The sequence below is a fragment of the Myodes glareolus genome, chromosome 4 (genome assembly GCF_982192425.1).
Source record: "Myodes glareolus chromosome 4, mMyoGla1.1, whole genome shotgun sequence".
Taxonomy (NCBI): Eukaryota; Metazoa; Chordata; class Mammalia; order Rodentia; family Cricetidae; genus Myodes; species Myodes glareolus.
Genome location: NC_142029.1, coordinates 63,710,486 through 63,726,944, shown reverse-complemented (window position 1 = coordinate 63,726,944; position 16,459 = coordinate 63,710,486). Strand labels below are relative to the sequence as shown.

The following is a 16,459-nucleotide window of genomic DNA, read 5'->3' as shown; positions in this document are numbered from 1 at the left end:
GCTTTAGAAATGTGAACTCAAGGGATTATTTGAAACATTAAGAATATTATGCACAATATGGGCTTAAGAACATGGGTGTGGCTGCGTGTCTTTTCAATGTCATAGGGAAACTGTTTTTCAGGTCCTTCTAAGGGTAATTTATTTCCCTACAAGGACACATCACTGTTTGATTTCAAAGCTTACTACTATTAATTAAGGGCTCAGACTCTATAAATACATATGTTGAATACTACCTATGTGTGAATTTTATATGTATGTATGTGTATGATGTAATGACTTGTATATAATAACAAAGATAACTCTGACATTTAGAGTCAATTGCCCTGAGGATATTACCTCATTTCTACGTAGAAATCTTAATTCAACATAGGTGATATGGAAGGGAAGAGGGGATATATGGTGGCAGACATGTTTAAGCAAGGATGGGGTGGGCACAGGGAGTGGGGTGGGCACTGTGGAGACAAAGGGACAGGGAGAGGGAGCTAACCAAATGAAGGGTGAATGAAAAACGTATGGAATTCTGCTACTCTGAAAGTCAATTAAAAAGGAAGGTTTAAAAAGGAGTTAGAAAATAGTTTCCTGCATGACTGGATAATGTTGCTCCCAAAAGCCACAGAATATTAAAACATTCTAGTAGCAACTATGTGCTAGCTCCTTATGAGTTACTGGCCAGGGAGGCCCCAGAGAACATCCGAATGAGACAAGCTCTTGCCATTCTACTTGGTTGCCTACCAAAACTAAGTGATGAGGTTCTATTACTTAAGACAGCATTATTGCTGGCTGCAAAATATAGAGAAACTGAGCTGGAACTGAACCAGAAGCTTCCGCCTGCTGGTTGACTTTCCTAATACCTGGAGATACCGTGCCTGCAGCTAGAGAAGAAAAAGAATCAGGGGCCTTATCGACCAGCTGTGATCCTTATGAACCACAAGACCAACACGCCACGAAAGTGTGCCACTGGATCAACAGTAATAGCACAACAGTTACAGCAATCACCAGCCCTCTGGGATTCAGATTGAGGCGCATTGCTTAAGACGGAATTCACAGTTGGTACTATATCCCCAGTAAAAACCCACTGCTGAGAAGGTCTCAGTCCGCGGTGAGGGCGCTTACTATTGATGTTCAATGAAATTGGCATGGCACCAAGCTCCCTCTAAACACTTAGGGTTATACCCACAGACAAAGGCTACCCCCTATCTGAAACAGAAACTCTCTTCACTGTGAGTGGTGAATGGCTGTCCAAGGTGCTGAGAACAGGCGACAGCTGAGTGCGAGTGAGCATATTTAAACAGAAATTTTATGCTACAGCATCAGAAATGTAGGAAGCAACACAGAAGACGGAACAGAAAGGATGTAAAAGAGAGAAGATAGGGAGGGAAGCTGGGAAAGGTTCTCTTCAGGGCAAGACACGGCTATTGCGAACACGATCTCATGGCAGCTGTGGTCCTGTACTGGGTCTGTGCATGACTGGGCCTGTCAACTGGAGGCTAGAGAGGTGCTCATGGGCCCTACTTCTCTCTGCTGAACTCTCGGCTGTTGATGGATTCTGCAGGGGGGCAATACACTCACTAAGGAGCCCAGGACGTGCCAATGGACAGTTCCAAACCTATCTTCACACAAATAGTCCTAAATAAAATCAATAGGCAGAAATATATGATTGTGGGAAAGGGACTTAGAGGGAAATGGGGGGATGCAGAGGTGGGAGAAAGGTAAGTGTATGGATGGTAAGAGTAATAAGAATGTACTGTAAGCATCTATGGAATTGTCAAAAATCAAAATAAGTGATGCGATTTCGAAAGGGAGAAACCCCAGTCATGGTCCTGGTTAGAGGAAAGGATGGTGTAACTGAACACCTGAAAATGCTCAGTTGTATCATCTCCTCAGGTTTCTCATTAATTGGCGAGGAGACTACAATGCAGTGAACATGTTCATCTGGAAGCCCAGGGAGAATATTGTTCTCTTACTTTATCAACAGTACAGTTTGAGAAGGGTCATCCACAGTCCAAGCCAGAGGTCTGGAAAGTTGCCTTGAAAGATTTCAGTGTTTGTTTCTCCACAGCTAAACATGTTTTTAACTTAACCTTGTCAATAGGGAGGTCTTCAGAGGTGGACTTGACCTCCTCAGAGGCATTTGCCTCTGAGTCTGTTCTGCAGGATATGGGTACACATGCAGCCTCTATCCTACAACATAAACACTAAATAGGAGCGTGGTTTATGGGGGTGGGGACCACTGTCTATGGGCATTTCTCTCTGGAAAGCATCTTCAACAGAATCATTGAATAAGACGGGAGGAGAGTATCTCTGAGAAAGAACACCAGCTTTTATAAAGAGAGCCCTCGAGGCCAGGTTCCTTGTGCTTTAGTTACTGGTGTTCAGACACCAGAGAAGATCCCTCTCTATATGGGTTGTGAGGAACATAGTTTTGTCAAATAAAATTATTAACACTTTATTAATTTTTTATAAATTATCATTTTTGCCTCTGGACTTATATTCTTGCCTCTTGTGTAAGTCAATTCTTCCAGGTCCTGTCAAGCATTTAGACAAATTCTTATTCCATGTACTGAAGAAGCTGGAGTCTGCACCAGGATCTGACTGGAATCCCCAAACATAAGGAGCCTTTGTAGGCGATGCGAGGAGCCATCTCTCCACCCTCTTCCTCACTCACCTCTCACTGCATGAGGCAGAGGTATGGCTGGCTGATGTACTGTTCTCTCTCTCTCTCTCTCTCTTTCTCTCTCTTTCTCTCTCTCTCTCACTCTCTCTCTCTCTTTCTCTCTCTCACTTTGCCCCACTTCTCTCTTGTTTTTTGAGATAGGGCTTCTCTGGAACTAGCTCTGTAGACCAGGCTGTCCTCAAACTCACAGAGATCTACTTGCTTCTGCCTCCTGAGTGCTGGGATTAAAGGTGTGCGCCACCATTTCCCGGCTACTACCACTATGAAATACTTGGTCTTGTCTGTCTGTTTCTTCTCTTTCTAAATAACAAAAAAAGTCATAAAAGAAGGCAACCCCCTTGTTCTCAGAGAGCAAATAATTGGTTCCTTGCTAGGTTAGTAAGAAGTTTCTAGTTTCCTCCCTTGGCATTTAGTTCAAGGCCTCTGTTTCATGTTCACACATATGGTATAGCCTTGACCTTCTACAGTTTTACTCTGATGGCCGAGCCTGTTGCAGGCAGATGAGATCCTTGGAACACTGCACCTAGGAGGAGAAGCTGCTACATCCTCCGGCTCTGGAGGATGCTCTGCTTAGCATCCCAGTGAGTGGTCACTACCCTCGGCCTCAAGGACTCTCCTCACAAAAGCTAACTTCTTCCTCAGAGATAACTCTCCTAGAGTTTATTTGAAGATTCTTTTGAAAATATTCTCTGGAGGAAAAGCACACAGAATAGCCATAAACTGTGCGCCCCTCCCCCACAACACATCGCTAGCTCTTTAATATTTAAGCTGTGGGAGTGGACTTGCATGCATACCCTGCAGAACTGACTCAGAGGCAAAGACCTCTCAGGAAGTCTACTCCCTTTTGACCTCCCTATTGACAAGGCCACATTAAAACGTTTCCAACTGTGCAGAAACAAACACCAAAATCTTTGGAGACAATGTTTTCTGTTTCACTGTTAACAAAGTAGTATGATACATGATGGAGTGAGTGGCGTAGATTAGCGAGAAAGCAAACCAACCAACAAACTCAAGAATGAGCAATCACTGTGGGTAGCACACAGCCTCATTTGAATAAAGCAGCAAGTCTCACCAGTTAGAATTATTCTACAGCGTATCAAGGGATGCCCTGAGTTCCCACCCAGACTATTCTTTTCTGCATTAGCTACCTTTCTCGTTGCTTTAATAAAACACCTGGCAGAGACGACTTAAGAGAGTAAAAGTTTGCCTAGACTCCTAGTTCAGAGGGCTTCAGTCTACCCCAGCCCAAAAGGCACTGTGAAGTTAATGGCGGCTTGAGAGTGTGTGGTAGAGACTTCTCACCTGGTGGCTGACCAGGAAACGCACTGGAATGGTGTGGGGGGTCCTTCTGTCTGTGTGTTGCTTTTATTGGCTAATAAAAAAAGCAGTTCTTTATGAACTGCTTTGAGCCTATGGCAGGGAAGAACAGAACTAGGAGGGGAAAGCTAGGCTGTATGCTGGGAGAAAGAAGGGTGGAGCCAGAGAGAAGGCATGGAGCTGCCAGAGACAGACACTCGTCAGAACTTTAGCCGGTAAGTCACAGTCATGTGACAATACACAGATTAATAGAAATGAGTTAAATTAATAAGTAAGAGTTAGCCAATAAAAGCTAGAGCTAATGGGCCAAGCAGTTATTTAATTAATACAGTATCTGTGTGGTTATTTTGGGGCTGAGCAACTGGAAACTAACAGGTGGCCCTCCTCCAACACTGGAACCAGAGCTGGCCATAACCTTCAAAGGCCTCCACCAGTGAATCACACCCACCAGTTAAGCCCCAACCCCTAAAGACTCCTAACACCTAAAGACTCCTGAGCCTTCAAATTAGCACCTGAGTGGGGAACCTAGCCACCCAAATATGAGTCCGTGGAGGGTTTTTTAGACTCAAATCACATCCCTGTTTCCTTTCATCACGAAGCAGGGTCATCTCTCCTCAGATTTAATCCAGAAAGCTGGTCACCTATCACTTTCCAGCACAGAGTCTCCTTCAATGTGAGGAGACTGCCTCCCTTCAGAACAATCATAAATTGCTCAGTTGGATGTCATCTGTACTGGGGAAACATGGTATCCAGAGGGACAAGGGGACTCCCTCTCAACTTTCATCTGAAGATCTCACCAGGGAAGTGACTGGTGCTCGCTCAGTACCCTAAGTTCACAACTCAATTTATGTCTTCAAAAACATCCTAACAGCCAGTTAAAGACATGCCATGGCCATGGACAAGTTTGCTAATGAAAGAGTTTGTCATTACCTTGATTTTGAAGCAGTGCCTACCGCTGACCTCATGCTCCTCCCTGAGTAGTTACTAAGTGCAGCAGGCAGAGGAGGATCCTCACTAGCATCAGGGCCATGGCACACAGAGAGGGGATTTTCTGCTCAATGAATGTTTGAAAGGTTGGTGCGTGGGGAAAAGGATGGGATATTGGCGCCACCTCTACTGTGCTCTTCATTCAGAACGGCTGGACAAGGAAAGCTCCTCTTCTTCCCACGGGGATTTATGAAACAAAAGAACTTGAGTGTCAGAAGGACTCAGGGAGCTGCCATCCCCTCATAGGAGGTGACAGACAGGATACAGGAAGTACAGGCAGGAGAAAAGGCACCACAGAACAGCGATGTCAGGTCGATGTCTCAAGTTCAGTTATGCTAACTGGAAGTGGATTATTTATTGTGACAGAAGATTTATCATACTGCATTTACCATCAAATTATTTTTAAGTGCATAGCTCTGCAGCATTAAGCATGGACGTACTGTGGTACAACCTTTATCACCACCCATCACTGGAAAAGCTCTGTCTTCCTCACTAAAACTCATGTTCATTAAACACCAGCTCTAAAGAGTCTGCTTTGTACATTTCCTGAACAAAACGACTTGATTTCGGAAGATGGTCTCTCTCTCTCTCTTTCTCTCTCTCTCTTTCTCTCTCTCTCTCTCTCTCTCTTTCTCTCTCTCTCTCTTTCTCTCTCTCTCTCTTTCTCTCTCTCTCTCTCTCTCTCTCTCTCTCTCTCTCTCACTGATAAAATATCACCTTGATATTGAAGCAGGACCCACTGCTAACCCCATTTGCAGGAGACCTCACTCCTCCCCATTTGGAGCTACTAAACCCAGCAGGCAGAGGAGGGCTTTCCTGAGCAGCCGGGGCTGACACATGAAGAGGGGCAATCTTCTACTCAGTGGATGGAAAGGGTGATGTTTGGAGAAAGAGAAATGGGCTATTAACACAGGACAGCTGAAAACGGGAAGGGGCTTAAAGAGAAAGGGAAAGGCTGGGAGACATTTGGTCTGGACAGGTGTGTATGCACATCACTACCCTTCTGAAGTGAAGACGTAAGGTGTATCTGTCCCCTCAGAAAGTTTAACTGTACAATGCTGGTGTGAAATCTAGTTCAAAAGTCAAATAGACTTGGTTCATGCCATTTTCAAACTTTTTGGATCTAGGTGGTAAAATATTATTTTCTTCCTTTTCACGTCAGTTTTCTCATCCGCAAAATGGACAATGAAAACATTTCTCCATGTGAAAGTCAAAGAGCTGATCGCAAAAATCTCTTTCTTCTTCTTTATAGGCATCTAACTAGACTGCATTGATCAGTTTGCCTTGCCGCTCAGTGTGACTGGGCTATGTTACTGAGTTCTAGGAATTGGTTTCCGCTAAAACTTCTGGAGACCCAAAGTTTCCTCTTTCTGTTTCCTGGATGCAAACGAGGTTGTGGATGAGCCATAAATACAAGGAATCCGAGCATCAGCCCAAGGCTTCTCTCCTGGGTCTGATTACATAGCCTACGCAAGCCTGACACTTGTTATGTAGAGCAGGGTGGCCTCAAATTCATAGAGATCCACCTGCATCCGCCTCCTTTTGTTGTAGGATTAAAGGTGTGTGCCAACCACATCCAGCAGAAGCCTGAGTTCTTGGATCATGGAGAAGGAGACATTGATTTGAATGGTTTATCTGTGCTTGTTATATAAACAAGACATAAACTTTTGTTACTTGGCGGCTCTCTGTTACTATGGGATTGCTCCTTTATTTCTTGTGTATGTGCATACGTGTGTAGACAGGCAGGAGGTGCCAGTGTCCTTTTGAGTTGCTTCCTCCCTTATGTCCTGAGATGATGTCTATCTCTGAGTCTGGAGCTCACTACTAATTCAGCTAGACTAACTGGCCAATGGGCTAGGGGATTGCTTCCTCTCCTGCTGTAGCCCCAGTGCTTGGATTACAGATGCATTCAGGTGTGCCTGCCCTTTAATGAGCACTAGGGACCCCAATTCAGGCCCTCACGTTTGCACAACAAGCAACCTCCCCACTGAGGTGTCTCAGCTCCCTGTCAGATTGTTAAAGCTAAGAGAATTACAGAATTTAGTGAGAAAACTTAAACCAAGTGCCTAGCACAGGTCCTGGAGCCTGGTGAGGACTCCGTAAATATTTTTTGTTCTTTAACAGAATCACTGGGGTGCAAGAGACCTGGGTTTAACCTAAGACTACGCTTACGTAGCTGTAAAATCTTGAATTGTTTTCTACAAAGCAGAGCTCTAATTCCTCATTCGTGAAGGAGGACAATATTAATGAAAGAAAGAAATGTTAAAAAGAGAGGCCATAACCCCATCTCGGTTCAGAAGCTTAGCTGATTCCTGAATTATTTAAACTGCTTTCCACGCCGTGGCATTGATTGCAGATCTCAGGTAGGATCAGGGATCAGGGGTGCCATTTACTCAAGTGGAGTCAAGAATTCCAGCACCGCAGATAATTGAATCAAGAAAGACTTGGGTGAGTCTTCAATCCTCCTGTAAACTTCTGATCGTTTAGGCAGAGTGAACGAGTGACAGGCACAAAACCGCCCTGAGCCCAGAAGGCCACGCGGAAAGCACTTGAGTTTGAACAGATTTCCAGAAAACATAATAGGACTGTGGACACCCAAGTTCCACCCCCACTCACCATTAGAAAGCAGTAGAGAGGGTAGAAGACTTGCTTTTAATTGCCCAATAATGTCAGGCTCTTAACCACAATTTCCAATAATACTGAGCACAGTAATGGCCTCTTCAATTCTGGTGCCGCGTAGTTTGCATGAACCACATTAAAAACAACAACAACAAAAACAAACAAATCCCCCCAAAACAAAGAAATAAACAAAAAACTCAGAAAACATTGAAATAGCCCATGGAAAGCATAGTGATGAAGCCTCATGCTATAGATTTGGGGTTTTCTGGAGCTGAATGAGGGTCACTGCCAATGACTGAGAATTTGGGGGGTTAAACTAGGGTGGTATATCATTCCTCCCTTATCAGGTTTGTTAGAGACAGTCAGCAATAAGGAAGAAAAATGTATTGAACGGATGGAGATAGACAAAAGATAATGGGTATACAGGAATCCAGAAGTTAAGAACCGTGTGGAACTAAGGATAAAAAGCAAAGGTCCAAGGCCAAGACAGTCCAAAGCAAAACAGTGAACTTATGGAGAAAATGGAATATCGATTAAAGACAGCCTTGTCATACATAGACAGGGAAGACACAGATAGTTGTGTGAGTAAAGGGACAAATGCAAAGGATTTTACAGAGTGGCACGAACGGAACACACACAAACAGGTACGCTTAGCTCTGTGTTGAGATGGCAGAAAAAATAGCTGAAGTGCCAAATGGAGGGGCTGGCGGGAAGTTTGCGAGGTTGCAGAGGCAGTGAGAAGGAGGCAGTGTCATTTACGGCAGGCTTAGCACATGGCTGAGTTCAGCACTGTGTCAAAGCTATTAAAAAAGAAGACGGTACCCTTACTGTTCTGGGGTTTTGACTTAACAGAGCACTCTAACGACCATTCAGAAGTCCAGCCTTGATGACAACTTGGAGATATGGCTGTTTTAATCAATCAGCATGGCAGCCAAAAAGGAAGAGCAAAGCAGAGGGTGGGCAACCCTTATCACGTGGGGGGCGCTTTTGATCTGCGTTTGGGCTTGCTTTCTCACACCCACAGGTCTAATTTCCACTTTAGCTTCCACACCTTCCTTTCTGTTACTCCAGCTCCCCGACTACGTTTTGTCTGTGCATACCTCACCCTGACCTCAGTTACCAAGCTGGGCCTCCTGCCTGAGAAAGACATGGGGGCTGGGGTCACAGAAATTGCAGTCCCTCCCTCAGTCCCTCCTCCAGGCAGTTAGCTGTCATCCTGTCATCCGCTCTTACTCCAAGGATGTCATAGGAACTCTATTGGGGGGGGGGGTGTCTCCAAGCTGCCTTTGGGATTGAGCTATTAGAAAAGCAAATAGAATCCGACCCTTTAGTGTGGGCAATTCAGAGTTCTCGGTGTGAGCTCGTGGAGTCTGTCGAGATTGCTCTGATGTAGTATTTCCCCTCAGTACCAAGCACAATTTTGTGTCAATAAATACTTTCTGATGGTGCTCCCCAACCCTCTATTTCGCTAAGAGCCCCCCATCTGGGAGAATGTTTGGTGAACACTACACTGTCTCTTAAAAATTTAAGGCTTGTAGAGGAGCAATGTGCTGGTCAAATCAAAGGAAATGATGAATACCACATTTCACCAAGTTGTTTTTTTGGAGAGTATTTTTCCCTTAATGGAACACTGAGTGATTCAGGGTCTCAGACCTCATGAAATATCTTACATGTAGACATTTTTCTTGCTAACTGTTACAATGACATAAAATGAAGCATTTTATTTGAGATGAAAAATATGCTTATCGTGGTGACTTATTTTTTTAATAAATCAAATACAGGAAGAATGGATTCAAGAGATATTCAACAACTTGACATTCACATAAAGATATATTAAGAAAAAAGAATTATAAAACCTTAAAATTCATGAACTCAAAGCTTTGTTTTAGAAAGCAAGGAAAACTATTAAGCACCTGATATATGATGTGTGGGTTAGAAGAATTCAAGGGCCAACTCAAAGGAATTTTCTGTGCTCAAATATGTAATGGTGTAGTGTGTTAAAGGATTAGTAGTAGCTGAAATAGACTGAAACACTCATAGGAAAATGCATGAATTTTTAATAATACCCAGGGCATTCTCATCAGGAAACAGAATTTAAATGTGTTTAGGCCCCAATGACCCATTTCTAGGCAACAGAGAGTGTAGGAAACACGTCAGGAGAGACCATACTGGCATTTTCTTTAAGAAAACTCTACAAAAAAAAAACAAAACTAAAAACACCAAGAAGGAACAAAAACTAATTTGCATTTGGTCTCATTTGCATCCTGGTCCTTGTTCAAAGAGTAACAAAAGCCAGAAAAACAGGGGCTGGTGAGATGTCTCAGTGAATAAGAGAGCTTGCTGCATAGGCATGAGATCAAATCCACAGCACTCACGTCAAAAGCTATGTGCGGCCTCATGAGTCTGTGCCGGTGACCTCAGTATTTTGTAGGAGTGGGGCAGAAGACAGAGTGGTGGGGCTTGCTGGTTGTTAGCCTAGCTCCAGATTTAGTGACTGTGTTTCAAGGGAACAAGGTAGAAAGAGATAGAGCAGGGCACCCACCCACACATGCTCCACTAACCCCAGCACTCATTTGGGTACATGCACCTAAACGCATGTGAATATACACAACACACATACATATACATGCCCATATCAAAAAACAGAAAATCCAACTGTTTAATAAGTTAGTAAAGCAGTAGGAGAGAGGCAGATAGGCATAGGAGGCAGCGTATCTGATAGCATTAACAACCTCTAGTTAATATTCTCGGGAATGGGATGGTTTCATGGTTGTGTTTATTGGAAGGTCCTTCATCTTTCAGTAGTACGTCCTGGAGTATTTTCAGGTCAGGAAATGTGGTGGCTAAGATAGGACCATGGCATAGTATGGTGTGGTCTTGGGTTCTTTTTCCTTGCTGGCTTTTCATAGTAGAGTCCCACAGGCCTTTAAAACATTATCATTTATGACGTAGCAAAACATGCAAATAATTCCTCCAGTTTGAAATATTCTTTTCCCTGATAATTTTAAAAGAGACAAGAGAAATTGGGGGTGGATTGGGGTGTTCCCAAGAGCACTATATGCCTTCTATCTGTTCACTGGGGTAAGTTGAGGTATCCCTGAGAAAGCTATATGTCTATTTGTTTGTTTGTTTCTGCTCACTGGGCTTCACAGGCTTCGGCCCTGGGCTCGACTTAGTGGCCCGGAGGTATGAGTGGGACAGGATGACATGTAGCTGGCCATAATGAATAACTGCTGAATCTGTGTGATGGTGTGAAGAGGGGAATGTCATAGCACGTTGAAAACTGCCTGTGTATTTAAATACGTTCATGTTAAATAAAGACATTTTGAAAAAAGTCATTTAGTCACTATTTTGACTTTTGTTATGGATAGGGATTCCAAACAAACCAACACACAAACAAACAAATGGATAAGCAAGCCAATTATTTAAAAGTTGATATTCATGTAGATGTTGCATACATAAGAAAGGCATTAAGATGATGTATTGGAACAAAAATTGTAACTATTAAGCTTGGATTTAAAAATCTAACCTGACAGATGGTTTAGTAAATTCACTTTTCTTTTTTGTTGGTTGGGAGAATAACCCCCATATGATCAGAGCTCCTGTCTAGCAGCAGGGCACTGCTGTCTTTGGAGAAGGCCATGTGAGAATGCCGTAGCTGCTCTTGAAGCAAAATAACCACTAAATGGAAACAAAAGCCTGCACAGGAATCCAACTGCCTTTCAGAAGAGTCTAGTTTACAGAGAGCGGGTGTTGCCACTGGAGGGCCAGCATGTCAGTGGGGGCTGGGCTCTCCATAGGCTCAGGCATGTCCCACCCAGCTCTTCATGCCCCCTTCACGCTTTCACAGGTCATTGCCAGAAACAGTTAGTGCATGGGAACTCCAGGCAAGACCTGGATGTGCTGGGTGCATGCGCGGTAAGTGTGGCTAGGAAGCCCCCCCATAGGTATTAGAGCCCTCAGGAAGGTTTTCTGTGAATGGTAGAAAATTGAAGAGACTCAAAGACAAGCAGTATGCTCCAGGAAAAGCGGAAGAATGAGGCGAGCATCCCTGGTCAGAGAGCTGACTCTAGTTAATCCTATATGTGGAAAGAGTACAGCCTGGGTCTAAGCACTGGGCAGAGAGAGAATGGCAGAGAGGAAGGCAGGAAGAGAAAGTGCAACGTGGAAACTAATGAAAGCTGCCAACGCTTAATCTCAGAAATGCTGGAACAGGCATATAAATCCCATCAGGAACCCAATAGGAATGCCGATTCTTATGCCCATTCTATATCCCCTGAGTCAGAAACTGGCGGTCGGGGTGAGGCTCAGGCATTGCCATTTTAACAAGCCCTATAGGCATTATGGAATTTGAGAACATTGGTCTGTACCAGCAATTCTTAATTAAAGGTGATTTTACCATCTAGGGAACATTTTTCAATGTCTAAATATATTTTAGGTTATCAAATTGATGAGAGGGAGGGAAGGAGAGAGAGAGAGAGAGAGAGAGAGAGAGAGAGAGAGAGAGAGAGAACAACACTAAGCTCCCTATAATACACAGCACAGTTCACAGTCCCCCCAGAACAGTACCCAATGCGTCAGCTGGGAAGATGGTGAGAAACAGAGCCTTCTTCCACATTTCACTCTTCCTTCTTTTCCTTTCTTCCTTTATCCTCTCTCTCTCTCTCTCTCTCTCTCTCTCTCTCTCTCTCTCTCTCCTCCCCTTGTTTCTGTCTCCTTCCATCGGATTATCTGTGTATCTATCTCTTAGGAGCTCCTGTTCCCACAGAGATCTCAGAGCCCTCAACACCCCACATTATTTATGTTTTTATGCATTCAACCATATCAAACACTCTTCTTTACCCACTCAGTAACTCCCACTGACAAACACCAAAGGAGGAGCTGTTTTATTCCCAGCCCAAGAAAGACATTTATTGTACTGAGCACGGCTCAGAGCAGAGTTGCTAATTGTCACCTGTATCTGAAGCTGTCACTCTCGGGCATCCTTAAAAAGGAGCTTCTACCAAGAAACCCAGTCAGAAGTCCCATGTTTTGGCATGAATGAGAGTTTCTAGAGGTTTTCCTAAAATAACCATTTTTCTTAAGAGAAAGAGGTAGAATTTGAATTTGTCATTACCACCGTGGAAGACAGCAAGTTCACTTGACAATTCAACCCCAAATTCCACACAGAGTGGGGTTAAACAGAGATATGTAACATTAAAGAGACTAGGACTAACCAATCAGATGGGGTCCTAACCTGAACAATAACACTGAAACCAGAAGAACGTCACCCATCAGAACAGTCTTCAGAGTGAACTGGGTGAGGGGAATGCAGTCCCAAAAGCAAATGGCGGCAGGGCCTAGAATGAGTGTTGACTGTCAACTGGACAAACTTGAGACTCGCTCAAGAGGAAGATGACCTCGTAGGCACGCCTTTGGGGGAGTATCTTGATCATGTTAAATGATGCGGGAAGTCCCATTTTCATTGTGGATGGGACCTGATCTGTGTTCGAGTGGAAGAAGTGAGCTGAGCACTCGCACATGTGATTCATTGCTCTCTCCTGGCTGCAGATACACCGTGAGCAGCTGCTTCAAGTGCCTGATGCCTTCTCTCCCCCCATGATGGACTGCAGCCTGGAACTGGGAACTGAGATCAATGCTTTCTCCCTTAAGGTGCTTGTGTTGAAGTATTTTTTATCACAGCAACAAGGAAGATACCAAGAGAGTGCCCATTTTACAATGTTATGAGAATGGGTTCCCTAACGGGCAAGCATGAAGGTTTCTTTGGAGTAGTGGATGAACCATCCCTTTTGCCCATGTGTGGAGGGGATGCTCTTGATTTTCAGCATCTGAAGCTAATGGCTGAGTTTCCGGACACCCCTGCCTATGCCCTCAAACTTTATTTACCATTTCCCTCCAACAACTGTCTTCCCGGTTCACTCACAATACAATGCTCTAGAGAAGCCAATGCAGCCCTGGATCTACTTGATAATCATGTTTCTCACTGAACTTTAATCAGCCATCTGATTTATAGACACTTTGTGTCCAGTGAGTTAGTGAGTCATCTGGAATCAATAAAGTCAGCTCTGTGGTATTAGCAATGGAACTTCTTCTGCTCCCACGGTCAAGCGCAGGCCAGCCCATTGGTCACAGCAGATGTCCACAGGCCCTGATTTCTGATGTTCAGTCTGTTGACCCCCTCTCATGATCCCTGACCCTGCGAGTGCATGGACCCCACACCCCCAACTTCTCCATTCCCACAGTGCTCCAAACACTTGTAGTAGATTTTTAAGAATGGTCCTGAAACCTGGCAATTCTTCCCATGGAGAGGTAGAATCTATTGTATTTGAATTTGGAGTAGGCATGTTACATACTTTGGCTTCTAGGCTGTGGAGGAAGTAGCTGAGTTCTTAGCCTTGTGCTCAGAGGCCTTGCAGCAACTATTTGGGCCTCTTGGAACACACGGTTACTCTATGTGAAAGTTTAAGATAGCGTGTATGATGATGACAGTTAAGGCTCAACCTCCCTCCCACCCTCCACTGCGTACGACACCCTGACAACCTCCAGACGTTGTCACCCTGTTCATGAGTGTCGGAACATGGATGCCTAACAGAGGCCATGCAAGTTCAGTCTAAGAATCAACGAACTGGCCCAAACCAGTTTGCCAATGCACAAAGTTATAAGTTAAATGTGCTTACTATTTCAAACAACCACAATGGAGGGGGCTGGGGTTGGAGAGTCACACATTATATAGTCATAGATACTTAATGCAGAAATATTTTCCTTCCAGAAACTTCCAATTATACTCTGAAGTTATTACCACATTTTGTTTCTGAGAAGCCCCAGGCTGTCTTTTGACATAATACAGCAGGATTTATTTTGGGCTTTTGTGTGAGCGCCGATAGCTCTGGCAGTAGAAACAGCCTGCCTTTCTTTCACTAAGATTTTAAAAGGTGAGGTTTGGAAAAAGTGACACAGCAAATCTAGTGCGCCAATGTTCATGTGTAAAGAAGAAGGAGGAGTCAATGCACTCTCAAATTCACATCTCTTGGATATGGATCTTACCTTCAGCCGACGGTCGGGATCTCCACTACACAGAGAATTCACTGATACCTTGAACGACTTCCAGGCCGGGCTTAAGTTATTCATCACAACCTGGGAAGAGAAAGGCATGAAGAGTGGTTTGAAGAGCGGAGGCTTGACATTTTCATACTTCAACATAACAGCTACTCGAGAAGCCACAGCGGTGCTTACATAAAGGACAAGTGTCTGGAACTTGTCGCTTGATGAAAACTTGAAGGAGTGAGTGTCTTAAGAGCGGCCACAAAGTGTGTCACTGTGGGCAGAACTCCTGCGGTCACTGGCCCAGATGTTCTTCCATGAGTAGCTACAGTGGCATTGCCCAACATGTGGATATAGAAGATTACCTCTTCTTCAGCCAGAGGCCTGCGGTTGAGGCCTGGCTGCCTCTGATCACTGATAAGGGATTCCCCCGTCCCGCAGGACCATCAATCTTATGGCACAAAATCTTTCCCCTCGGAGTCAGCAGAGGAAAGGGATTTGGCAAGGGTGGAGGGGTACTGTTGAAGAATCGTCACCACTAGCTTTGGGGCTCTGAGCAGTTCACGGTTGCTGGGGCCAGGGAGTCTTTTAGTCGTGTGGTGCAGCTCCTGGTGAGTTGTCCATGCCCCAGTAAACAACCCCACAACCATATTCATGCAAGCAGCCCTTGTTAAACTCAGTGGGTCACATGAACACACAAAAAGACATCAAAGAAGGAGGTGAACTTTTGATCAGAAGGCATCCAGTAGGGGTAAAAGGTTAAGAGAGGGTTAAGGGTGACAAATGAGCAAAATACACTATATACATGTATGTATGACACACACACACATATAAAATACACACATACACATATATACATACATAACACATATATACATATATAAACACATATACATATACACATACATACATACAGGAGACCTTTGGTAATCTGTAACCTCAAGTCATATCAGATTGGGGAGTCAGCGAAATTTCTCGGTGAAGAACACTAATAGCAATTTTCCATTAGCTGATCACAATCTCAATTAGAATAACATGGCAACTGTTCAGATTATAAACTAAGCCAGTAATATAGGACAACTTATTTAAAATCAGCTTACTAGTCAAGAACTTGGCTGAATATTGACCAAGGGTCCATGAGACTTATCCTGTCTTTTAATGGTTTGAATAATTCGGCGTGGTTCAGTGTGAATAAAGTACCAAACACGGACTCTAGGACAGGGGCTATCGAACTGTGGTTCCTGGACTTCTTACAAACAGAAATTCTGGACTTTATCCAGTCCTATAAACAGAGGCTTTTTAGGAAGATCTTCCAGGTTATCTGAATGAAGCCTAAGAACTAATACACTCGGGAACACACAAATAAAGTTAAATTGTTAAATTGAACTCTGCCATGTTAATCTTCCTTCATATGAAGTTTTTATGTAGATATCTTTGTGGATTTTTTTGAAAAAATAATTCAAAATAATGTAATATTTCATAAATTATTCCCACTTCTACTGAATTCCTTACTACTACTATGAATTATTGATTAGATCACAGATTCATTGTTAAGTTTATTTTAACATGTTAAAATACGGAAACAATATTCTCTTGTGGCTTTGTCTTATCTCCTGATATTCTGGGCATGATCAAATTATTGTGAGAAGGAGACCTGAATAATAAGACCTGTGTTTGTTTTAATTGCTTACAGTTACTAGCAACATTTTAATGAAAATACTAAGGAGTGAAGATTTTTTAAGAAAATTGAATAGCAAATCAAATTTTAACGAAAAATTTCAAATCTATATGCATGCATGACTGTACATGTATGAGTGTGTA

At 43.6% G+C, this 16,459-nt stretch overlaps 1 protein-coding gene across 3 annotated transcripts in view; it reads right to left on the bottom strand.

The window, feature by feature from the left end:
• The window catches only part of Cpne4 (copine 4), a 482,133-nt gene that overhangs the window by 112,472 nt on the left and 353,202 nt on the right, over positions 1-16,459 (bottom strand). For all 3 annotated transcript variants that reach the window (XM_048417340.3, XM_048417341.3, XM_085689654.2), the window contains exon 7: positions 14,642-14,731. In XM_048417340.3, the coding sequence (XP_048273297.1) occupies positions 14,642-14,731 (90 nt within the window). The remainder of the gene's footprint in view (positions 1-14,641; positions 14,732-16,459) is intronic.